Genomic DNA, 27,079 nt, shown 5'->3' on the forward strand with positions numbered 1-27,079 from the left:
CATTAATAGAGTTCCATTTGAAAATGCTCTAAGTGGGAGTCAGTATTTAAACATTCTTGCCCTCTACATCTGTAATATCTGCAATTGAAGAGAATAAAGAGAGAAATACCACCCACAGTTCTTTTTGTTAGTATAAATTAGGGGCCATGAACTATTTTTGGTTGACCAGCTGGATCCTTACGCCTCTAACCCTGACCAGGCCAGATGATGCCAGGGGATCACACCCTTTGCTCTATCATCACCTTCTTTCTGTGTGTGGTGAAGGAGAGTGAGGAGCAAAGCCACACACAAATCTAAGTGCCGGCTGCAGTAATATTCCTCAGACAGTGCTTGAATTAGGAAAGCTTGACCCAACCTGTGCTTTCCTTCATCAGATAGGACATGATTTGTCACTGCTATCTCTGGTGAGAGATCAGATATACTGTAACATGTGCATTTCCCATTTCTGCTCTGGTTTCAGCTGAGCTGAATGTGGAATTTCAAGAAGTGGGCCTTTGGGGCACAGGATATTCTCCAAAGGCTGAATTAGGCCCTTGGACTGGAGGTGCCCTTCAATGGTATGTGTGTGTATTAATTGTAACCAACAACACGAAACAGTGACAGCTTAAAGTGCAACCTGTCACTGTAAATGCTAGGAAAGCTATGCATATTATGCAGTGTAGTGTGTCCTTCTTTTATTATCTCTTTCTTTGCATACCATTTCCCAATAAAACGTGAAGCAACGGGGTGCATCTGAGGACCCCTAAAGAACACAAATATGACAGTGTTAGTTTTTGTTAACAAAAATATGCAACTAGACACTAAAGGCAGCTTTCCAGCACAGAACTGGCATCAACTCAATGCTTTACAATGGATGCCACAAAATCCTAATGCCTTCGGTTTGATTGCCATCCCAAATAAATTGGTAGAAAGCATTACTGAGGTTGTGAGTTTTAAATACATGGAAGAAGCCTTGCTCATGAAGAATCAGCACAGCTTCTATAGTGAGAAGTTCTGTCCATCAGTCCTTTAAGATCTTTTTAGAAGGTGAACAAGCATTTAGCCATTTCAAGTGATTTCCCTGGCAAAAACTGCTAGAAAAATTTATAGCAAACAAGAAAAAGAGATTACATCCCTCCCCCAAAAATCCAGTACCTGAAATTATTGAAAAGATTGGTTAGCTATTCAAAATTTAAAGATCTATCTAGAACCAGTTAACTTGAAATAACTTGTTAATGCTATACCCTAGGTAGAAAATAAACCTTCAAACATCCTTAAGTTTACCAGTTAGTTCCTTTATAATAAAATTGAGCCCATCAACTTAATCCAAATACTCAAAACTTTTTTGAAAAATTATGTTATCTATTTGAAAATCCTGGCTTTAAAAAAGCATCCTATAATTCACCAATACAACCAATACTAAATATCCAAATGTTATTTACAAACTCTTTAGCATTCAGAGTAAAAACAGAATGACTCAGATCTTGGAGATGTCTCATTCACAGGTCGACTCAAGAGCAGTTAGCAACAAAGAATAAAATATCCCTTTATAAAGGGTACAGTTGTGAGTGTGCGGAAACACTACACAGAAAATATACTAGTTCCAGAAACTTCAATTTTTAAACATTTTGCACAGTATATATTTTTTAGACTCAAGGCCTCCCCCATTTGATCACACAATTTGAATTATTCTGTCTCTCTTCAGATTTAAATGCTAAGGAGATTCCATCACAAATAAATTACTGGCTAATGTAAATTACCTATACTCTAAATACATCCCTAAAACAAACATGGGGAAATGATATCAAATTATCTGTTTTTGATCATATGTGGCATAAGCTGCAATCTGCAGTTCTTTAAAAAGAGGTATATCAGCAAAGATAAAAGAGGCTACATTGAAAATTATCTACAAATAGCATTGAACACCTGTAAAACTCTTAAGAATGAGCAGTAATATGTTGTTGATTGTTGGGTGTATTTTGATGGATATTTCTGCGATTATGAATTGTTATACCTGTATGCTTTATTCTTGTTTAGAATAAACTAGACCAATCCCAGCCTCAGACTCAAACTCAAGCATCTAGGTAACATTTAGCATTTACATTTCTATACTGCTTATCAGTGAACTCAGCACTCTCTGCAGTCAGTAGTCATTTTGCACTCTCTGCAGTCAATAGCTGCAATCAATAGACATTTTATATTTCCCAGCTTGTGTTTTAAAAGAAGTCCTTCAGAAAAAGCTTTGGTATAAATTTAGCAGTCATGGGATAAAAGGGTGGGTCCTCATAATAAGCATTAGTAACTGGCTAAAGAATGAGAAAGAAAGTGTATGACTAGACAGACAACTCTTGCAATGAAGTGAAATTAACAGTGGAGTTCCTCAAGAATCTGTAATAGGAACAGAGCTGTTCAACTTGTACACAGCTTGGAATAAAGGATTGACAGTATAGTAGCCACTAGTGGCCTTTTTGGATTGTACTCAAGTCCACTGTCATCAAGCCAGCTGTTTCTGAGAAGATCTGTGAAGAAAGAGAGTAACTCTGATGTCCTGTGGCAGACATTATAGCCTCTTTCACTTATGTGCCAAAGGCTGTGCATCGTCCAAGTTGCCTTCAAGGAACAAGACAGACCTTTTTATGCCAAGAGGGATAGTTGTGAAGAACCATGCAAGGAGTAGACTGAAAGTGAGCCAGCTTGGGTCTCATCCTGGGAGAAAGGCATTATAGTGTGTGTGTGTGTGTGTGTGTGTGTGTGTGTGTGTGTGTGTGTGTGTGTGTTATAAAGAACAACTTTGCCACAGCCGGGTCCTTAAGACCCCACTGCTCAAATATACATCGCCAAGTGTGTCAATGATGTGATTTCTCAGGGGTACCTGAGTGGCAGGATTTCAGAAATCATGTTTTGTGTGTTCTGGCAAACTGGATAGTCAGATACGGGGTTTTTTGAGGCTGCCTTGAAAACAGAAGAGAAGGTCTGTGCTCTCATGTATCAGAACTGTTCACTTTGGTAAAGGGCATTACCTGCCATAAAGGAGGCGTTTGTCTCTGAAGAGGCTGAGGTGATGGTGCAATCCTTAGCAATAAAACTTGGGCGTAGACTTATTTTATTCTTGCTCCATTTGAACTGTGCAGAGCTTTGCTTTCTGGTTGTGGAATGACAAACAATCTAATATAGGCTGGTAGGGGTGGTTGCCTCCCTCCCCTGATTTTCTTGCCCCCAAAATAAGAATGAGATTCTTGTGTGTGACAAAAAAAAGCAGGTGAATCAAGAAATAATTCCCACACTTTTCCACTAGCATCCTACCAGAGTCTTGCAGCAGCAGGAACCACCTTTGAGGGGGAAAGAGAACTTGTGATTCCTGTTGTTTGACATTTGTAATGAGAGGGCTGCTGATATGAACCAACAGACATTGGTCTCACTAGTTTTAATGGACCAAATCCAGAAACTCCTTTGATATCTAAAAATGGGGGAATCACCTATCCCCAAATCTGCAGACATTGCAGAAGGAAGCACATGAGCAGCACTTCCCCATGATTATGACCATGCAACTTTAAAAAAACATTAGCATAAACTGAATTGGCATGTGGTTCAGTATTACAAAAAGTAAACCAGACTTTGCCAGGGCTTAGTCTTCAAGTTCATTTTCATGGGTGAGCAGGCCATCACATGCTCCAAAATTAAGTAATACCAGATAGGATCCAAAGAGCTATATCAGTCATGTTCAAGGGCCTGGCGCCTAGGCATGTTTAATGGGATTTTTTAAAATGTTTGCTTCATTCAGCAGACTCTCAAGTCATAGCACAAGCTACTGTGGGAAGTCCCCCTTGGTTTTAAGGGCTTGCTGTGTAGTATGTGGTGCTGATATTTCAGAATGACACACAGCCATGAAGTACTAACCAATGTTCACTTCAGTATAAAATGGATATGTTGCCATATAGACCATATGATAGCATCCATACACATGCACAGCACAAACAGTATAATTTGCAGAACAGTATAATGGTTAAAATATTCTACAACAGGAGCATAATGCAAAGACTTCATACAGTAGAAATACAATAAAAGCACAGCAGGCATCCTGGTAATAATTCATTTCATAAACCCTATGAAATGTTCCTTTTTTGGTACCATTCCACATATAAACTTTTTCAAATCCTTGTAATGGTGCTCTAATTCTTACACTGCCCTTTTTGTTTGCTGCCTTGGGTCAAAAGATTTTACTGCTCACACAAATTCCTGAACTGCAACTCCTGTATTCTGAAGGGGACTATGGTCCCTGGGAAGAAAGCAACATGTGGTCAATCAAGCACATCTGGAGGCTCCTGTGTTATGGAAAGATGACATTAAAAAGTTTGAATCTCAGCCACTGAGTGGTCTCATATCCAAACAATCTGGATTCTTTTGCTTGCTCTGGGGTGCCTCTACAATGTAGAAATGATGCCGTTTGACACCACTTTAGCTGCCACAGCTACATCCTACAGAATCCTGGGATTTGTAGTTTTGTGAGGCACCAGAAATCTTTGGCAGAGAAGGCTAATGACCTTGCAAAACTACAAATTCCAGGATTCTATCAAAAGATGCTACATTGCTTAAAGTGGTGTCAAATTGCATTATACCTACAGTGTAAATGCATCTTTAAGGAGCTGAAATGTGGCATTTATGTAATAAAAAACCTAGATTTTTTTTTAAACCCTCAAGTTAGAGTATAGCTGCTACTGAGTTTTTGGTCTCTGTTTTGTGTTTTTCTTTGAACTTTGATTATTTTAGGATGTATGATGCCTTGGGCATTTCAGTTTGAAATGGAAACTAAGTATTGGCATGTTTTAACAAACACAACCAAGCAATTTTATCCAGAACGGTAGTTATGTTTCCCTGTTGCTAACAACAAAGAGCCTTGAGGCACCTTTAAATTTATTGCAACTTATGTTTTTGTGGAATTTTGTGGATCCAACCCCATTTATTCTTCTTCTATACATTTCTAGCTTTATTGCATCCTCTTTGAGAAGCAGAAACAGGAATCATATGTGGTATTCCAAATCCAGCCGTACAGTAATAATATGTTGCTCTCTTTTTTAGAATTAGAATCATAGAATAATAGAGTTGGAAGAGACTGCAAGGGCATTATCTGTTAATCCCTAACATGAAATCTGAATGTTTCAGTACTGTTGTGCTCATTCTCATGGATGGCCCATATAATCTGTCCTACCTTTCCTACCCAACCCCACTGCAAGGGTGGGTTATTGAATTATTTCTCCTAGTTGATACAAGCTGTTTGTGGATAGGTTGCTCCTATGTGACTGAAAGTATTTCTAGACTAGCTATCTCCAATGAGGCAGACCTCCAAGAAGTTATTTATATAGTGAAAATAATTCCCATAGAATGTGGTTGAATCTTTGTTGTTCACATACTTTTCAAATAGATCTGATTAAGTTTGGGCAGAGAGCTGCCAAAAATTCCCCATTTAACCTGGGATACTCAATCATGAGTTTCCCCCCTCGAGTTTTTCTAAAGGATTCGCATTGTTGGCTATGTGAATTACCAAATGCAAATAGACCTGAGATAAACTACATCCACACCATCAATTCACATTTTTAATTGAGTGCTGACATATGAGAGAGATGCGGTTCTGTTTTTTTTTTAATTGTGTAAACAACAAAACTGGAATGCTTTAGTGAGATCATTCAGATAGTTGCGCTAAAAACCCAACAGCATCTGAATAGAACCCAAATCTGTTGGCCTCTAAACTCTCTTCCTTGGGCACACTGATTGGTGGGTCTGCCAGGTGGGTGTTTTCTTGGATGAAGTTTGGCAAGAGGGCACCAGAATATGTTGTATGAGCTGGACACACACTCAGAACGTATAAAGACTGAATTCTGTGATATATTCAAACAACTGAGGGAGAGATCACTTTAGGACAGGAATGAGGAATCATTGCATACCCTCCAAAACTTCACAGATGAAAACTGGGGACACATGTGGCCAAGCAAAATGAGAATGAGGCCAGAGAGGAGACTCCCCCCCCCTCCCAGGAATCCCTGGGGCTGGAGTTCTGTGACGGAAGAAAGATAAATCATAAATGCATGAGAGAGCATGCCTCTGACACTTAAAGTTTAGTGATGAAAGAAACTTTGGCTGTTCTGGATGTTTTTGACCTCAGCTACCATATTTCATCCTCATTGGCCATGCTGGGAGACTAAATCTAAAACATGTAGGGTGGTCAAAGTTCCCAGCACAGGGAAATAGTACTTTTTAGATTATATAGTTGGCCCGCAGTATCCACGGGGGATCCGTTCCAGACCCACACGCCCCATGGATACCAACATCCGCAGATGATCAAGTGTGCATCATCCCCAATGGTGGCATGTGAACACAGCTGCACTGCCATTGGGACTGCAGTTGTGGTCCCACCTGTGGGAAGAGCCTGTGGGAGGATGAGGATGAGGACCAACAGGCCTCCCTCTCCCATGCCCCACAGAGTGGGTGGCGCCTGCCTTGCTCCTACTAGCCAGGGGAAGGGTGCCCAGGGAACAGAAGGGGGCATAGGACAGCTGGTAGGGCAGTGGGCAGAGCAGGGGAGACCAAGGCGGATGCTACCCTCTCACTCTGTGAGGGAGAGCGTGTTGTAACATGAGAACTATTTTTTTAAAAAAACCTTTTTTATCATCAGTTTTTTTTTAAATTACAGGTTGAGTTTCCTTTATCTAGAATTCCAAAATTCAAAATACTCCAACAACCAAAAGTTTTTTCACAGGTGGCTGAGATGGTGACACCTTTGTTTTTTGATGGTTCAGAGTACACAAACTTTGTTTCATTCACAAAATTATTAAAAATATTGTATAAAATACCTTCAGACTACGTGTATAAGGTATATACTGTATGAAACATAAATGAATTTAGACTTGGCTCCCATCTTCAAGTCATTTCCCCTAAGGCGAACCTATCATGGGGTTTTCTTGGTAGTTTTCTTCAAAGGGGGTTTGCCATTGCCATCCTCTGAGGCTGAGACAGTGCGACTTGCACAAGGTCACCTAATGGGTTTACATAGCTGAACCGGAATTCAAACCTTTGTCTCCAGAGTTGTAGTCCAATGTTCAAACCACTACACCAAGCAAATACAGGTATTCCAACATCAAACAATAAAATAAAATCTGAGACTTCTCATCCTAAGCATATCAGATAAGGGAGGCTCAATCTGTGATCTTATTTGAACGTTGTTGAAAGATATCTTGAGTCTCTTGTTGGGACAAAAGTAGAATATAAACAAAACAAACAGAAAGTGGCCAGAAGTCCCATACTTTCCAGCATTTCACAGATAAGAATTGGGATACCATCCCCTCCAACCATCCCAATTTGGCATGGAAGGTCCTGATTTATCCTCTGTCACTGTACTTTTCCAGCTGCTTTTAAAATGCTCCAGTAGAGTTTGAAGTCCACTTCTGGCTTGGAAAATTAATATTATGCAAGGGCACCCTGTAACCTGTTTTAAGGATGAATTACCATTCCTGATGACGTCTGGAAGATAGAAAAAAAGGTAGTCTGGAGGAGTTGGCAAGAGATTGGTCCAGAGAAAAAGGCCTGGAAGACATGCTTTGCCTTCAGTAAAGCATACGCCTCAGGGAGCACATTAGAGTGTCATGAAAGGGTGGTAAATGATTAGCTGTTTAATTTGTTGTGGTGTTTTTGCCAGCATGGATGGAAAGAGGCACTTGTGGGATTGGTTTCCCCCCACCACCACGTGAACCAAAATAATGTAGGTCCAAAGCACACTGCAGAAATAATCCATTCTTTACGCTGCTTTAACTGCCATGGCTCAGTGCTAGGGAATTCTGGAAACTGTAGTTTTGGGACACATTTAGCCTTCTCTGTCAGGGAGTTCTGCTGCCAAAACAAACTACAATTCCCAGGATTGCCTAGCACCAAGCCAGAGCAGTTAAAATGGTCTCAAACTGGATTATTTGTACAGTGTGTTTTGGACCTTAGTTGACTTTAGACAGTATGCACCTTGATCTTGTTGGGTGTATATCATTGTGCTATTTTCTACTCTGCCTCAGGCAGCAAAAAGTCTTAGGCTGGCCTGGGTTCCTTCTGATAATCAGAACAACAGGGAAAGACTGGGCAGTAGAGTTGTTGCTTTTTAATCCTTTAGCATGTGAATCTGCTATGAGTTAAATAAAGAAATAAAGAAAGTTGGCTCTTGGGCTTGGAAAAGTTAGCACAGATGGCTGAGGGGTTCTGGGAGCTGTAGTTCAAAAAAATTATTGTTTTTTGTGTTTGTATAACCTGTCAAGGCAAAGCTACAATCTCATTGTCAAATGACCAACTTCAGTGGCCTTTGAATTATTTATTTTTACAAAGCACATCTGGTGTGGCCAAATCATTTTGTCCATGGTCCCTGAGTGCCTGAGAACCTGAGCTGAAACCGCCCTGGAGGTGGGAGGGAAGAGGGCCAAAATAAAGATAACGTTTCCAAGCACTGATGGCCCTCTTGTAAACTGATGAGAGCCCCCACTAGACGCTCCTGACATGCCATGAATCTCAAGCCATCCAGAGCTCAGGGAAATGCACCGAGGGTGGAGGACAGCATGTGTGGGATGTTTACATAGTTACAACTTGTCCTGTACACACAAACAGGTGGCTAGACATCAGGCTTGGCAGGCACCTCCGTTTCACAACCTCGGAGAGCTCACTTTAGAAGCTTGAGAAAGTAGAGTTTGTGTGGGTTTGTCAAGCTGCAGGTAAGAGCAGCTGTGGGCAGATCAGCAAGGGAGTGGCTGTGGACTCTTCACGCAGATGGGATGGCACCCATCTCCTCAACAATGAGGTTGAAACAAAAGAAAGGTCTCCCAGCCAGAGATACTGAGAAGAATTTTCTTTGCTGAAAGCAGAAAAAGGAAACCCATGTTATGCTCCTAACATGGTTGGGTGTTGTTGTTTTTAACCTTTACATATCTGAGTGGTTGGTTTTGAAAGATGCTAAAGAGTGGACTGAAAAGCATGTTTATATACAACAACAATAGAAAGCTCCACGTGCTGTTAGATGGTCAGCTCTTTATTCTTTGCTGAAAACCCCCTGTGCCTTTTGGCTTGCTAATGCTCAATGGTCCAGCAACCCTTTGTAGAGTGTTTTTGACAACTCCATTAAATTTTGTTGAATGCCCTTGAAGAAGGCCTGCTTCTATATAAGTTGAAATGCATACGGATTTTTAAATATTGTATATACTCATGTATAAGGCTAGAAATTTAGGTCCAAAAATTGACCCAAAAAAACTGAGTCGACTTATCCACAGATCTATGTAAGTACTGTATCTGAACTCTTATTTAAAAGAGTTAGTTCCTTACATTCTTACTATCCCCTGGTGAAAAGCAAGAGTATAATCTGTCCTGGAAGTACTAACCCCCTCTACTATCTCATCCATCCAGCCTTAAGAGTGAGCACAAAGAGTTATGTCTGCTGGAATTTTGTAAGTTCTTTGACATTGTTTTACTTTGCTTCATCCTTTAGATCCTTTGCTATATGCCCCTAAGTTTTACCCTTGACTTATCTATGGGTCATAGCAAAATCCATAATTTTGGCCCTAAAACCTGCCCTCGACTTATATATGAGGTTGACTTATAGTCAAATATATGCAGTAAACAGTTGACCAACTAATGGCATGTGGAGCTTGGGGTGAAATACTAAAAAGGGTCATTTTAATATATCTTTTAATGCATAGAGGCTGATACCACAACAGTACTCCATCAGAGTGCTCCTCTTGGATTGCCTCAAGGAAACCAAGTTCACAGTGCTTTCAAAAACAGCAACACCATGTGGCCCCAGGATAGTTCTTTGTGATGGAAGCCCTTCTGCCAACACCAATGACCACCATTTCATGACTTCAACATGGAAGGCTACCTGACTTGCATGTTTGAATGGGTCATAGCAGACCAGATTGCATAGGCTGAAAAGTATTCAGTATACTTGATATACTTGTCAACTATCTTTCTGTAAACCATTCATTATATTTGACATTTATCTGGGAGACATGGCAAGAGCCTGGTTTTGCTAGATGCTTTTTTAGGGCCAATGTTTAGAGAGGATGAGTCACACAAGGGTGTGTCAACCTAGCTGTCCCTGAATTCCAGTATATGGGTCTGATGCAAGTCAGACAAGGCAAGGGCATCAGTGGAAAGGAGACCACTACTGAATGAGGACGTGAACAGAATTGCCTCTTTTGAGGAGCAAAGAGTGGCTCTCAGTCTATTTTGGCTCTCTTTGTTTCATTTCTGTGTGGATGTATCCACACTATAGAATTAGAATACTGTAGTTTGACACCACATTAACTGCCATTACTCTGTCCTACAGAATCCTGAGATTTGTAGTTTGGTGAGGCTAGAGCTCTCTGACAGACCATGCTGAATACCTCACCAAACTACAAATCCCAGGATTCTATAGGATAGAGTCATAGCAGTTAATGTGGTATAAAACTGTTTTAATTCTGCAGTGTGGGCAAACTTTGTATTTAAAACATCAGTGGACATACACTTTCCTTCTGTTCCATGGCCTTCTCTGCCAAATTCTAGAAAGCTGCAAATGGGAACATTCATTCAATCAATCAATCTATATGTTGCATTTCTCCTAGAGTGAGATGCAAGGTAGCTCCAAAGGGAATAAATTTAAAAGCCTTAATAATAAAGATTTTAAAACAATTAAAAATTCCTAATAAGTCATGATCAGCACTTTGAATTTTGCCTGGAAATGAACCAGTAGCCAGTGAAGCTGTTTTAAGAAGGGAGTTATATGCTTCCTATAACTGGCCCAGTGAGCATTCTGGTCACAGCATTTTGGATCTGTTGAATTTTCCAGATAGTTGCCAAAGGTGTTAGAGTATGTTACAGTAGTCCAAGCAGGATGAAATCAAGGTATGAGTCCTCATAGCCAGTTCTGATGTCTCAAGGAATGGGTAAAGGTAACACATTACTTTTAGCTATGCATATGTAGTCTTGGCCACTGCTGAAACCTGGGCATCCAGCGTCAGAGTTGAATCCAGAACACCCAAGCTGTGAGCCTGAGATTTCAGGGGGATTGTAATTCTATCCAGCACAAACAGAATTCCTGTTCCCTGATCACCTTTTTAACTGACCAGAAGCACTTCTGTCTTGTCTGGATTAAGTTTCAGTTTATTTGACCTCATCCAGTCCTTTCAATGGTTCAGTACTAAGGACCTTTCCACACAGGGCACAGAAGTAGGGTCAGTTTACATTGGTCGATGCGTATTCACGTTATATTACATTGGTGTTCCACACCTGTGAGCTCAGAATACATATTGACCAATGCGATATAACGTGAATACACTTTGGCCAATGCGTATTCACGGCTGGGTTTCGAACTGAAGGCAGCCAGCTCCTCCATTTTGCGAGTCTGCAAAAATAGTGGATTCACGGGATCCGTATTGATGGCCAGTGCGAAACCTCTGCTGCTTTGGCTGGTGTGTACATCCAATCCGCTGGTTCCCCTAAAGACCAATGGGTTACAAATTTCCCATGATGCTGCGCTGGAATTTCCCCCATCTCCTTCCGTTGGCCCTTTCCCCTTTCAGGACAACCGCCGGGGCTGGGGGGGATGTATATGTATGTGTGTATATATATATAAACACTCATACAGACAAATGTGTGTGTACACATAAAAAAGGCATCTCACTTTTGGCTGTACCACTATGTGTATATATATAAGTATGTATATATGTATTTATGTGTGTGTATGTGTATACACACACACATATGCACACACACACACATATACAGATGGTGCATACCCCTTTCGTAAGTAGCTAAAGGCAGCAATTCTCGCGATATTATGTGCTAAACAGTGACCTCATTTTTCACCCCGGAAGTTAAAAATGTTGCCCCCATTCAGAGCCCCACAGAGCATGCGCAAGGCTGCCGATGCGCATCGGCCAATACACATTGTATTGGGCTGGTGTGGTAATCCAATCTGCACTTGCCTCACTTTGCCTGAATACGCATTGGCCGATTCGCAAAACCTCGATTCGGAAGGCTGCCCAGGTGTGAATGAACGATGTGATATGATGCGAATACGAATCGGCAAAGCATATTCAGAGAGCACGGGTGTGAATGAACGATGCGATATGACGCGAATACACATCGGCCAATGCAAACTGATCCTACTTCTGTGCCCTGTGTGGTAAGGTCCTAAGACAGCTTCATTGGAAATCAAATGAAAAGGAGAGGCAGAGTTAGGAGTTATCAGCATATTGGTGACACTGAAGTCCAAAACTCTGGATGACCTCTCGCATTGGTTTCACATACATGTTAAATAGCATGGGGGACAAAGCAGAACCCTTAGGGATCCCACAAGTCAGGGCATCAGCCTGGATTCCCCCAGTGCCACTTTCGAAGTTCCATCTCAGTATACCATCAGCAAGCAGGACTGACCCAAGATGTTATACTGCCTCAGATCCAAAACAAGATGTTGCCTTCCTCTGTTCCATATTATATGCCAACTAGCTCAGCAGTTGTATCTTATTTCATCACTGGTGATGGGACAATGATCAAGCGGCCCATGGTGTAAAGAGAGGAATATCTCACCATGGAATAATTGGGTGAGATAATCCTCTCTTGCTTGGACCATGAACTTCCAGGCGCACAGCTTCCTCCACCAGATTGGAAGTCAGCAGGCTACTCAGCTCACATCGTGGTCCCCAGGATCTGCTGCCTGAGGTACATAATAAAGACTCATTTGGAAGACCTCAGGTCACAAGTTGCCAAGACCAGCCAGCAACATGGTGACCTAAAAGCATTTGTCAGGGAGTAATACCAGACCTGCTCAGCTGTACGATGTAGCAAAGGTTGTTGGCTTCTGTATCAGTGGAAATGAGCTGTTTTTGGATTTATCCAACTTAGACATTTTTCTAATATGTAACTGGACACATTTTGTGCAGTAGGATAAACAAAATGTGCAGCAGGAATGAGGCAATTGGCTTTTGGGCAATAGGTTTTAATTCACACACAATTTTTTTTTCTTAAAACAAATAAATGGAGGAAAGGTTAAAGAAATAAAAAATAAAATTTACAGTATACCCTTGATATCCACTGAGGTTTGATTTCAGGACCCCCTCCCCCTGCAGATACCAAAATCCATGGAGGTCTTTAAGCAGAGGCTGGATGGCCATCTGTTGGGGATGCTTTGATTGAGAGTTCCTGCATGGCAGAATGGGGTTGGACTGGATGGCCCTTGCGGTCTCTTCCAACTCTACGATTCTGTGATTCTATAAGTCTATGATGCTCAAGTCCCATTGTATACAGTGGCATAGTAAAATGGTGTCCCTCATATAAAATGGCAAAATCAAGGTTTGCTTTCTGGAATTTTTAATATATATATATATTTTCAAGCCATGGATGTATCAGAACCAATGAATTCTTATCCCAATGCACAGTCAATCAATTTTAGTGAAGTGAGAACAAAAGACTTTTATTGCAGACATCAGAAACAGAAGCCATCAGTAACAACTTTAAGTCAGTTCTAAAGATTAAAGAAAATCCCCAGGAATACATCCATGCTGTGAAATGTTGTTACTACCAAACAAAATAACACAAACATCTGCAAGCCTTTGAGTGCTCCAGAGCTCTTATGAGCTGAGGTGCAACAAAAAGTAAGGAACAAGGGAAGGAGATATCAGCCAGTCTTAGGATAAGTTGCATTATCATCCTACCCACCCCACAACTATTTCAATTTACTAGTTTTAAAAAACCCATTTGGACAATATATCTGAAAGTGGACTCTAAGCAAAGGTCAGCTTGCAGTCATGGTAGAGATGTGCCCTCAGCCTGTTATAATTCCCCAGTATCTAGATCCTAACAGAAAGGCCTTTTCCAGAATGTCTTCAACTAAAGTGCACCATTTAGCAGGGGTGCTCTTTATTGCTAGTTTTATTTGGCATTGTGCTCTTTGGAGTAACTTTGAGGATTAAAGAAATGTTCATGGGATAAAATCAAAGCTCGCTAAACATATGGTGTCTGAGGGGTTTCCCCCCCATTATCAGCAGATGAGCCATTAGAATACCCTAAGAAATTTGTGCTTAAGTTGATGGAATGGGTTATGAAATCTGGCTACATTCCATGCTGTGCAAATAGAGGGGGTTTGGAATAATGGCACACGAAGAAAGTATCCTACAAAGCCAACTCTCAGTAGCAGCAGGAGTTTAAATGGAAGCCCATGGTTTAAATAAATAAATAAATCAGTACATAGGCATGCTAAGGAATCAGCTATTACATCATGAAACAATTCAGAGAAAGTTATTGGTTCAGAGACTATCGTGATAAACGAAATTGAGAATCATAGAATCATAGAATCGTAAACAACATACTAATTTTATATAATAGATGCACTGAAGGAAAATTAATGCAGTTAAAGTAAGGTGGTTCTCTGTTTCACTTAGAGAACAGGCCTAGGCAATAGTACAACAACATAAGCACTGTTTGAATCTAGTGGAGCTTGATTGGAGAAATGTGTCTGGCTGGGCTGGGGAACCTGTAGCTCTCCAGATATGGCTGCATCCTTGCTCTCATCAACCTTAGTCACTGTTGCTAATGGTCAGAGACAACTGGAGATAATTGGAGATAAAGTATGACCATATCTTGAGAACCACAAGTTCTCCACCCTTGCTGGACCTTTACAGATTTAAAGCCTAGCCGCTGTTTAAATATTTCTGAGTTCCATGGTCATATTTAGGCTTGTTTGACACTACCATAATATATCTATGCTAGAGGGCAAAAGCTGCTCAATTTTTCCGAATAATGGCAATGGGATGGTGAAGGAGATGAACTTTCTTAGCCAGGCAGTGGCCATGAAGAGGCAGAGCTGTGACCAGATACTGTCCAGCTGCTGTTGCACACCTGGGAGACAGGTGCACAATAGCAGCTACAAAACAGTTCCACACTTTGCTCTTCACTGTCTGGTTGCAAAGAGATCAATCAGGGGTTAGCTCACCTTCCTTTTAGCTCTGGTCTAGTTTCAGCCTTGCCTACTGCTTGCATGCAGGCCTAAAGATTGAAAGAGTATTCAAAATACTCTAAACGTGGTGGAAAAATGAATTTCTTGAGTGATGGGAAGCCCTGACAAGGAGGATTCTACATAGGTGCAAAGCTTTGTAGTTTCTTTTGGGGGGGATGGGGGGTGGGGGTGGGGGGGTTGTTGTTGTGAGCCTCCAAGCATTTTTTTAACTTGTGTGACCTAAGTTGAAGCCACATAGGGTTTTCTTTGCAAATTTCTTCAGAAGGAGTTTGCCATTACCATCCTCTGAGGCTGAGAGCATGTGACTTGCCCCAGTCATCCAGGGGATTTTATGTTGGAACAAGGAATCAAACCCTGAATCCTCTCGAGTTGTAGTTCAGTGCTCAAACCACTACACCATGCTGGCTCAGATTATTTTGCACAGAAAACACAATTTTTTCCTGCCTCAAAAACCAAGTGCCGTTCTTTTGCACAGGATAAAGCCGGACTGCAAATAGTCCCAGAAGGCAAAAATGGTGTGCAATTTCCAATGGCTTTCTCTCCGTCATGGTTGTGTTAGTATATCCTTGCTTGTGAGAACAAAATTGATAAAGATGCAATTCTTAGTGGGGGGGAAAATTGTCCTCCCACACGAGTTTGGGGTGAGGACTTATTGGCCATACCGATTAGAACTTGTAGGATTTGCAATCAAAAGCAGTGCTTCTTCCAATATGTTATGCCCTTCTCTGAATATACCATTAAGGTTATGCATGTCCAATCTAGCTACAGGGCTAATACAAAAATGTGACCATTGCTGTTTTTTCCCTAAGCATGTAGTAGCTAACATGGCTGAGGAAGGAGGAGAGAGAGAGACTGAGAGAGAGACAAAGAGCAGTTTGTTCTGAAGTTTTGGAAAGAGTTCAGCATTCTTGTGATGTATATTAAAAAAAATGAACGCCACGCAAACCCACAAACCACAAGAGCAGACATGTGTCCTGCAGCCAGGTTTTTTTTAATGCTCTACAGATTTGATTATACAGAGCAATGCTGCTTCTGCAGAAAGGAACATCTCCTTTCCTCCCCTCTTCCCCAGAAAAAAAGTGCTTTTCCTCTGTAGTGAGTCATACATTTGGCCAAATAACCCAATATGGGTACATGTCAAGATGCAAAGAATATACTTAAGAGAAACCTATCTCAGGAAGGCCTCTGCCCCTGCATTTGTTAACAAGCTTTTCTGGTTGAATTTGGAAAAAGTGGGTTTGGAAAATTTGACCACAAACTGGAAAGAGTATCCCAAACCTGCCTTGTGCCACCTGCCTTCCCTTTAGGCAGTGTTGTGCCATAAGTGAATCATCATCAAGTCACTTAAGTGCAGGAACAAATTAACCACAAGGCTCAACAGAGACCCCATGACTACACCCCAACACACAGCAGGAACACTACCTACAAAACACTTCCACACTTTGTTCTTCAGTGCTTGCAGAAGAACTAGTATGATTTCACTTCTTTCTCTTGTATCTGTCCTTGGTTCTTCTTTAGTTCTGGACTTTGTTTTTCTCTCCCACAAAAAGAGCGTTGACAATAATAGTTGTATACCAAAAGCTGCATATCCTTTGTACATTTTAATGTATGAATTTCCCCCCTTGACTAATGCATGTTTTTTATTTTCCCATGTTACACATTTTTAGCTGTTTGCCTTGTTCCAATCCATTCATGGTTTTGTTTGTAAATTTATATTTCCAAAATGCACCAGGGGATTCACAAATGTGGGCATCAGAAGCAAGCGGTGATTTGTCTTGTACTGTCTCAGGTGCATTAAAAGGGATATATTTATGAGAGTTTCAGACCCAGTGAGGTTCTTTCCATTCCTGTGATGCATACAGTAGTCTCACAGCAACGATGCTTTTTTTTCTTCTGTGTTGCTGGCATAGTCCCCATTTGCAGAGCAAAAGATAACTCCAGCCCAAAGGTATTCTATACTATCAGGCACTGGTCTTCAGTTGTAGTGGAGTGAAAAAAAATGCCAGAATTCAGTATCCAGACTGAATATAGTCAGCCCTCTGCATCTGTGCATTTAGCATCCATGAATTCAACCATTCACAGCTTTTAATTTTTTATTTAAATCCAAAAAGCAAGCCTTGATTTTGCTGTTTTATATACACCATTTTACTATGCCATATATATCATGGGACATGAGCATCCACAGATTTTGGTATTCGTGTGGACTCCTGGAACCCAAACCCCAGTGGATACTAAGGGGCCACTGTACTTCCCTGCCATAACATTTGAGAAGACTCCACTCTGTTAAGGAACATCAGACATATCTTCATTATCTGGCAGGGTGGTATAATACCAGTGAAGATAAACCACATTGAGGTTGGTTCCCTTTGCATTCTCAGGAATACGCACTGTTTCTCGCAAACATGAAATGAAGGCAGTACTTTCACTTATGATTGGCCAATGTGTTATCACGTCCGTGGTGCACTCTGAGTTTTAGTCCAGACTTTAAGGAGACACCAAAAGTACTAAGCTAATGCCCCCAAATACATTCAGCACCATGGATATTTCCTTTAAAATCCAAAGTGGATTCAATCCTGACTTACAAAGCCTCCAGCCACCTTCCTCTTCCAGACTTCTGAAGAGTTTGGTAGAGACTACTGATATTACTAGGCTGCATCTGCATTGCAGAAATCATGCACTTTGACCCAGCATTAACTGCCATTGCTCAATGCTATGGAATTCTGGGGATTTATAGTTTGGTATGGCATCAGAGCTCTGGACAGAGAAGGCTAAATATCTCACAAAACTACAAATCCCAAAATTCCATAGCATTGAGCTGTGGAGTATAAGCCAGTGTCAAACTGCTTTATTTCTGCAATGCAGACAAGGGTTAAGTTTTAATTACCAGTCTACCACGCTTGCCAGTCAAACTGTAGCTATGTGGCGGCAGGGACATTTCTCCAAGGAAAATGAGCTTTGGCCATTTTTTGCTGGCATGTATTCAGTTTGAAATGCTCATCTTGAATATATTATGGTGGGTTCTGCTACATATTGGGAAGGTTTTGCTACTCTGGTTTGCTTGGCATCTATCTAGTTAACTCGGTGAGGCTGATTGTGAGGCTTCATTGATCTGCGTGAGCGTGAGACATGGAGCTTTGGTTTGTGGCCATGAAATAGCTGCTCCAGATTAACTGATTTGGAGTTATACATGGGTGTGATCAGTGGCTGTGTATGTGGCATGAGAAAGCAGCTCTCAGTGGTTGCTTTTCAAATCAGAGTAGAAGAGGCCATGGAGAGCCTGGGACAAGTGCCCTAAGCAATGAGGTTGTGGCAGATTTAAGGGCAAGCAGTCATCCACATTACTTCTCAAAGAAAAAAAGGTTGTGGAATCCTTTGCCAAGGCACTGGACATATTCTGAAGAGTCTGATTTATTCTACAACCTTCAAAGTACAACCTGATGCAAAACTTCACAGACCCTTTTGGAAGGTGAGGGTTTAGATGGTCATTGGGAAGAAATGAGGCTTAAAAGCTGTTGTTTTGACACCCTTTGATGATATCGGGATGAAAAATCACCACACATACTTATTTTTAAAAATTGGGAGAGCTTTGGAATCTCACAAGGCTGTAGGAAGCAAAATATATGGTGGGAGTTACATTCTCTTGCAGGTCACATTTTTGCCATCCTGTTTGCGATCATCATCTGCTTTCTTCATCTTGGGATTTAGTCCAGCTACAGCTCTAACAGTTGCATATTTGCGCTGATTTTTCCACCTCCTTCTCCTATCGTCTCTTAAATAAAAAAAATACACACACATCTACCACACTATATATCTTGCCTATGGAAAAGTTCTGGGAAACTCAAAAACTCACATACCTTATGCCTATTTGTCTGGACCTAGTAAAGGTATTAGCCAACTCTGGATTATGATTAGTACGTAGAGAGATCCTGTAACACCTTAATACTAACTGAAAGAAAGAAATTAGCAGCATGAGTTTTGTAGACTTCAGTCTACTTCTGATGCATTTGAGGAAGTAGACTGGCCTACGAAGTTCATGCTGCCAATTTCTTTCTTTCAGTTAGTCTCAAAAGTGCTACAAGATCCTCTTCGTACTGATTCTACATACTAACAGGCTATATCTCTGGATTATGATTTTATTCATAGCCCAACGAGCTATTCATGGGATTTTTTTTTGTTCCCTTACCCAGAAAAAAATCAGTAGAACTCCCTCTCACTGCAGTCATTGCATTATGGTTCCACTTAACTCTCCTGTTCCATCTGTTAGAATCCCAGGATTTACAGTTTGGGAGGGATACTTAGATCTCAGCAGAGGTTCCTCAGTTGGCACCACTGCAGGGTGCGGATTGCATCAGGTGACACCCCTCAAAGAGGGGTGACACCCAGTCAGGCCTTCCCCCTATGTTGTCCTGTCCTTCTCCTCCCAAGAAGAAGGACGGGTGGCCCAACAGAGACACCAAGCACACTTGCTCTCTGCCATCCCATCCTTCTTCTGGTGAGGAGAGGACAGGGTGGCCTGACAGAGGCCGAGTACACCGCCTTGCTCCCTGCAGTGGGTGATTACCAGGGTCTCAGAGTGCCCTCAGCTCCTCTAATGCCTCACCAAACTAAAACCCCCGGATTCCATAGGTTGATCCATGAAATATTAATTGTGGGTCCTCTACTTATTTTGGGTTTTGCTACTCTGGTTTGCTTAGTCTAGTAAAATCTGGTGGGGGTGACTGTGGGCTCATGATCCTGCATGCTGTTAAAGTGAAGTCCTAATACTATAATTATAAATGTGTAAGGATCCAGAGAGAGGTAGTTCCTCCTTCTCCTCACTTTTCATGGTGCCTTCACTTGGAGATGGCAAAAGAATAAGCGCGGGACATTATGGAATAAGAGCAACCCAGACCAGAATGCTGTAGGGACTGGATGGGCTGGCTTCATAGTTCAAAATAGTAACTTTCCAGCTCTGGCAGTGGCTTCTCTCTTTGATTATGGGTTTTGACAGATGCCCAACAATGCCAAAGCTTCATTGGCTGCCTATTATGGATTTGGAGACACACTTGTGATAATTGCTTTCTCTGTTGAGAATCTATGGAGACCATGGTTTCAATCAGTTGCTGGAGAATACATCCAAGTGCAGCAGTTCTGGCTGTCCCCCCTCCCTTCCTTTTATGAAAGCCATTTCCCAAGTTTCATGGCCATCTTCTTGGCTTGGTACATCTACCTTTATTGCTCCAGGCTTTCTCAACAAAGGGGGCCTCAGATTACGCTCCCAAGTGTCCACACGTTTAATTTTTTAAACAACTCTTGTGACAATCAAGCCCTCTCATTGTTAAACTATTTCCACTGGCTTCGTCATTGCCACAAGGAGCTGGATGGGCTCCTTCCAGCACTGATCTGAAGGCGGACCAAAGGCTGCTTCAGCATCAAGGAAGCTACCCTCTGCCACCCCTTCCACCCACCACCTAATGCTGCGTTTTGATTGGTTGGTGGGCATGTCATTCTTCAGCTGGAGAGCTATATAAAGGCCAAGGAGTGGCAGCTTAGTTCTCCACATCTGTCTGCAGAACCAGATCTGTGCATTATCTGCAGTAAAGCAAGCTTCAAGCATCAGCAGCTATCATGTCTGTGAGTTAGGCAAAGCAACAGGTTTGGGTGTTTGAGAATAGAAAGCCTGGCTGCTGTAGCCCCTGGGGCAGACTTTCAGATGCAAAAATAATAGCACATTTCCGAAGGAGATGATTGTGCAATTGAGCTTAGAGCAGATGCATGATTTATCATGGACTGACAGTTCAGTACAGTAATGGGGTTCTTGGGTTGTAAAGTTACAAGACATGGCATGTTCTGTTGTCAAGTTCCAGTCCACACTGGTGTGTATGTTTTGGGGGTGGGGGGGGTTGGCGTTTGAATACCAGCAAAGTTTAAATGATTAATCTCTTTTTCTGCAGAAAAAAATATTCTATATGTATTGTATTAGAGGGTTTTAGGGTACTTCTGCTTATACGTCTGTTTCAACTGTAACTTTAACAGTTCGGTCCTCCTTATCCATGGGTTTTTTTTTATTCAAGGATTCAAGTATCCATGGCTTGAAAATATTTTTAAAAAGTGTAAATTCCAAATTGCAAAACGTGATTTTCCATTTGATATAAGGGACACCATTTTGCTATGTCATTGTATTTAATGGGATTTGTGCATACACTGATTTTGTTATCCTTGAGAGGTCCTGGAACCAAACCCATCAGATAACAAGGACCGACTGTACCTTTACTCAGATCTTGGGGAAATTATGTTTGTGGGGATTACAACCTTTTCTCCTTTTCTAAATCTTCTCCTACCCACACAGCCAGGAAAGAAAGCCAAAACAGCTTCTGGAGGCATCTCATAATATCATGGGTTTTTTTTTTTTTTATATATATATATATATATATATATATATATATATATATATATCATGGTTTGAAACTTGCCTAAAGCCCAGAGCAATCATAAATCCCTAGATCTGAAGCAAGTGAAGACATCTGTTGGGTGTGAGCAATGGGATGTTCAAAGTGCTGTGGCAACTGGGTGTGGCTCAGAAACATGGCATGTGCCAGCGTTGCTGTTGGATCCAGCTTTTTCCTCCTTCTTGGAAAAAGTCATGTTAATTATTACTTTCCCTCCCTTATGGGAAAAGAAAGTTCTGAAACTCAGACAAGCCCCCCTAACTTCTTTTTATTGGTTTTCCCCCTAAAACAGGAAGCAGATGAATCTTTTCTCTCTATGGCAGGGGGAGAGGTCTCACTTTAAAAAGAATATAATTCCAATTTCTATATATTTCTTTTCCCCATATAACATGTCTTGCAAATCTTAATCAGCAGAACAAAGAAAGAGATTTTTGTACCCATTTTGCAGATTGGAGAACTGAAGTCAGGAGTGGCTTGCCCATCATGAGCCACACTGAAGCATCAAGAATCAATGCGGCAGATGTCTGAATTGATGTTTTCCATTAAGACTTTGTTTTGGGTGGGAGGTGGGCGTGAGAGAAGTTGGCAATGTTTTGCCACTGAGGCATTCACAAGTTTAAAGTAAATTTATGTCTCAGTTGCAAGAAGCAATCTTGACTGTGGCTCAGAAGCCTGCCTTAGTTTAGGCCCATGAGCAAAGCCTCAGTTCCCTTCTTGGAGTTTGGCTATTAAGCCTACAGACACTGTCTCTGAGCCAAAGATTGGGAAATGTTCCTTTTGGACTACAGCTCCCTAAATCCCCCAGCCAGCATGTCCACTGGAGAATTCTGGGAGTTTTGTCTAAGGAAATATAAATTTCCCAAGCTCTGCTCTGAACTAGCAGTCCTTCCAAGTGAGTAAAACAAATACTGTACCCTTGGTTCTGGCATCCCTTGGATCCCTGCAGGAGGTTTTGGCAATGGGATGGGAGAAAAGATGTACTAAATTCCATCCCTTCAGCTACTCATGAACATTCTACTCATGAACATCTACTCGAGAACATTCCCTACTTTTCCCAGTGTCACCGTCCCCTGTTACAAAATGGCTTTGAGACTGCAGGGGTAGAGACTTTGATTTTCTGAATGGCAGAACGGGGAGTTTAAAAGCCCTAGACTGCCCTCGGGTTTGTTGCCTCTTCACATACGGGAAAAAATAAACCCTTCTTGCCATCTGCTGTTTCAAAAGTGAGACGGGACAACTGGAAAAAGCAGAAGTGGCAATGCATAAGCAAGGTGGCACTCAGCCATGGTGGCTGTTTGCTGCAATGCCAGTGAGCAGGGGCGTCACAGGAATGTGTGATGGGTGCAGGCCACACTGGGTGACATCCCAGAGGTGGAGTGACACCCTGTTGTGCCCTCCTCCCACTTCAGTGCAGGAGGCCCTTCCCAAGTAACACCCTCCACACTGGGTAACACCCTAGCTAGTGATGCCACTGCCAATGGAGTGGTGAATCTACTCTCTATTTCAGTCTGAAATTTAAATGAGGTATCTGAGGTTCTGAATCTAGTTTGGGATAGGTCTCTGAATCTTGGACAATTTGAAAACCCAGGGCAGATCCACTGCCCAACTGAGATGAATCAAAGCCACTGGTGAAGGAGGCTGGGAATTCTGGTCTAACAACATCTGGCAGGCCACATGTTCTCCATTCTTGTTTAAATATTAGCCCACTCTAAAGCTTGGGGATTCAATGTGACTAATGCACATATTTTGGTTTGTCTCCATGGTTAATTAAGTGGCTTATGCTTTCATTAGAACAAGAGGATAGTGGTGAACTATCCAAAGACTATCCATAGTATGAGACCCCAGTTTCCTGTTGCTTAGCAAAAGAGTACAAACAGTAACTTCTCTCTGGATTCTTTATCTAGGGAATTGTTTGCACCAGCCTCCGTATTGCACCAGGCCAGCGCATTTCTGTAAAAGGTGACGTTCCATCAGGAGCCAAGAGGTAGGTTTTGAACTCATGGGAGAAATTATCATTGGCCATATCTAGAATCTTTTACACAGCAATCTTACACTGATTTCATCAGTTTAAATTGTGTCATTACTTCCTCCAAAACAGAGTTTTGGAACATATGTGTCAGTACTAACACGCTAGCATTAAATCTCTAAAGGAGTTTCATTTGTTAGTGTTAAAACATTAAGGGAGAAATCTGAAAAGTTGAATGTGTTAATTCACTAGTTAATTCATGTGTTAATTAGATTGAATTGTTAAATTTTAAGAATTAATAAATTGACCGGTAATGAATCACAAATAGAAAATAATGAAATTTGCTTTTAATGATTAAAATAATGAATTTTAACTTTGTCACCTAATAACAAATTAGGGCAACAATTTATCTTTATTTATTTTTTAATTTTTTCCAAGCTCTTCTCCAAAGGGTACTGGGAAGTGGTATGTGATCACAGAAAATTCCCAGGAATGCCTGTTGAACTAATGGAAGCCTGTAGTTATGTCCTTGGTGGTATAGGGATGGGATTTATAGGTACAACCAGGGTTCAAATCCCTGCTTGGCCATGGAAACCTTGGGAAAGTCGCATGCTCTCAGCCACAAAAAATCCCTTGATAGGATTGCCTTAGGGCTGGCATAAATCGGAAACGAAGACACATAAGAAGAAGAACAGTTCCTATCAAACTAAAGAGAAGAACCTCAGTTTTTAACTTCCTCCCTTGCAGAATAAGGACTTAATGACTACGTGGCTTTGGGGGCTTCAGCATCCTAGATCCTCCAACCAACATGAATATTGGAGGGTTCTGGGTTTTGGAGTCCAAAATAACTTTTCCAGTATTTGTTAATGACCACCCACAGAAGCATTTTCCAGTGAATCCTGTCCAAAACACAGACTAGCTAATGACCTCCCTCCTCCCTCCTTACTCTGTTCCTCCTGCCAAGAGAATAAGCAGAACCAGCTGTTGAATGCAGAGGTTCTTCTCCCTCAGTCTCCTCTTGTAATGTCTTTTTTCCTCTGAACACAGTAAACTGATTCCTATTTGGTACAATGCCAGGAAGAATAAACAGAATTAGATGAGAATAGCACACTCCAGCTCTTTCTTCTGGCTATGAGATTTCCTCTTTTCATTCTTTCCACAATCCTAGTTGCTGTCTGTATGAGCCAAATAAACCAGCCATCCTCTGTCCATTAAATGGGGAGTCTAGATGATTCAGGGCCCCATTCATCACAAACCTTGGGGTGTACATGTCTTAATATGGAGTTTAAAAAACCCTCCCTGTTTGCTCCAGATCTTCCTTGAAGATCTTCATTGAAGATGCAGAGCCCTCCATTCCAGCACCAGGCATATGCGTCCCGCCTGGCATGTCCACCACTGCTACAGGTCACTCACTCTGAGGTTAGAATAAGGCATCCAGCCATGTGATCGAGGCTGGACATCTCATTCCAGCTTCAGAGAATTCCTGACATTGGAACAGAGCACCAGGTAATGGGGGAGGTTGGGCATCTCTGGGGCTAGGATACTCCAGGCTGCTCCCAGACTACCCTGGCCAAAACAGACAGGACCCTAGATTTATAAAGCCTGTAATAAAATGGTGCAGTTGCTCCAAAGTCAGCCTTTCCCCACAAACTGCCAGCCTCCAGATGGGTTGGATCACTCCCAGCCAGTCTGAACTTGTTGGAAAAGGCTGTAGCAGTTAACTAGAAGCACAGAAGTTTGCCTCTCTTTATAGGGACATTATCAGACAAGAGAAATTGGAAGTATAATCCAATGGCAATCCAAACGCAATCATGGGGTTTACGTTATTGTGTGAGAGGTGATTGCACGCAATTTCGGGTAATGGCAAGCTATTTTCGGGCAATGGGAAGTCAGTTCGAATGCAATTTGAATTCACATAAGTTCGCTGAACTAGAGAATTCACATGAATGCATTCTGGCCCCACTTTCTTTTCATTCGAAATTAAGAGAAATTCCTCCCATGTGATAAACTCCTAGGTGGAGCTTTCATTCAGTTGTACCCTTAAGGTCAAACTAGGTATCGTTTAATTGTTTCAGTACAGGATTGTTGGGGAAATGGAGATTTTCTTTGCAAGGCAAGAGAGAAGAACAGAGCAAACAAGTTTTACTTCCCCTCCATAAACCCCACCCTCAACAGTCCTGAGGTTATTCAGAGTGGGGGGGTAGGATTTGGTGACTACTATTTATATCATCCAAAACTTGCATGATAATTGCACTGATGTAATTATCACCATGTCATGTCTCTGTCTTACTCTCAATTTATGCCTGCACATGTCGGAAGCACCAGATTTAATCCCTGGCTGTCACCTCTGGATACAATGGGTCACAGCAGTTAACTTGAAGCTGCTTCCAATCATAACTCAATAAACCAATGGTCTGACTTTGTTGAAGACAGCTTTGTAGGTTCATAACCAAGTCCAAACTCAGGTATCTGTCTAGCTTCTATAGAAACAGAGCAGGCTTTTCCAGCCTGGTTTAGAGATCCCATCAACTGAGTAGTGTGGCCAGTACAGTAGTTGGGGGATAATTTCAAAACATCTGGAAGGCTGCAGCTTGGGGAAATCAAGTTGAAATCAAGGATGTTGGACTACATATACCTCTGAAATTCTTCAGATTTTCCCAACTTGGTGCTCTCCAGAAGAACTAGACTACAGCACCCATCATACTATTCAAGGCAGTGGGAGTTACTGTTCAAAATCTATGGAGGGCACTAGGTAAGGAAGGCTTATTGTGCTGTTTCTAGATCTCATTGTCTAATGCAGAGAAAGTAGGGCTGGGAAGAAGAGGTACTACCTTGATGCCCAATTTTGGGAGGGAAGGGAGTGTTTGTTTAGGAAGAGAGCCTAAGACAAAAGCCTGATGGTGCTTTTTATAACTTCTGCTCAGAACCATCTTGAAGGGTTCTCCCCAAATGCCCATCTCATTGCACGGTTGCTATATCACTTCTTTGATGCTGCCTCAGTAAAATGTAACAGTACCTCTTTGCACGTTACCCCTTTGTTATCTGGGAAGAAAACTCAGATAAATGGAAGGATTCCCATTTATCACCACCACCACCACCACCCCGACACAATCTTAATCAGTTTGGGGACAGCTGGGAATTGGAATCAAACCAGCTGTGATTTCATCCTGTAGCCTAGGGGGAAAAAGAAAATAAAAAGACATGCATTATTACGGGCACACTATAAATAGATTACATCCCTTACCTACTCACCCATTTACCCAAACCTGTGTAGAATAGTTTGCCAAATGAAGTGACATGCCATGCAACTGAAGATGGGAGCTGCAGCCCCTCAAATCTTTTGCTAAAGAAAATATTTTAGACTAGAATCCTGCAGATGGTTTTGTTTTTATATGCCATCATATCAGCTTGGACTTTTTACAACCCTATTTATGAGAGGCTTCCAACAGACTGCCTTATTTACAGCCCTGCTCAAGTCTTACACACTCAGATCTTACAGTTCATAGAATCTTGGGAGTTTATCAAACGAGAGGAATTTCTCTTAAATTAGAATTAAAAGAAAGTGGGGCCAAAACACATTCACTTGCTAGTTTTGTGCAATTACATGAATAGCAATGCATTCAAACTGGCTCCCCACTGCCCGAAAATAGCATGCCATTGCCCGAATTTGCATGTGGCAGTGTATCACGCAATAAC

General features: G+C 41.6%; 1 protein-coding gene across 1 annotated transcript in view; it reads left to right on the top strand.

Annotated features, from left to right (window-relative positions):
* Window positions 1-20,550: 20,550 nt before the first annotated feature.
* The window catches only part of LGALS1 (galectin 1), a 13,140-nt gene continuing 6,611 nt past the window's right edge, over window positions 20,551-27,079 (top strand). The window contains exons 1-2 of the mRNA XM_042469170.1: window positions 20,551-20,602; window positions 23,322-23,401. Coding sequence (XP_042325104.1) covers window positions 20,597-20,602; window positions 23,322-23,401 — 86 coding nt within the window. The 5' untranslated portion in view covers window positions 20,551-20,596. The remainder of the gene's footprint in view (window positions 20,603-23,321; window positions 23,402-27,079) is intronic.

Source organism: Sceloporus undulatus, chromosome 5 (genome assembly GCF_019175285.1).
Source record: "Sceloporus undulatus isolate JIND9_A2432 ecotype Alabama chromosome 5, SceUnd_v1.1, whole genome shotgun sequence".
NCBI lineage: Eukaryota > Metazoa > Chordata > Lepidosauria > Squamata > Phrynosomatidae > Sceloporus > Sceloporus undulatus.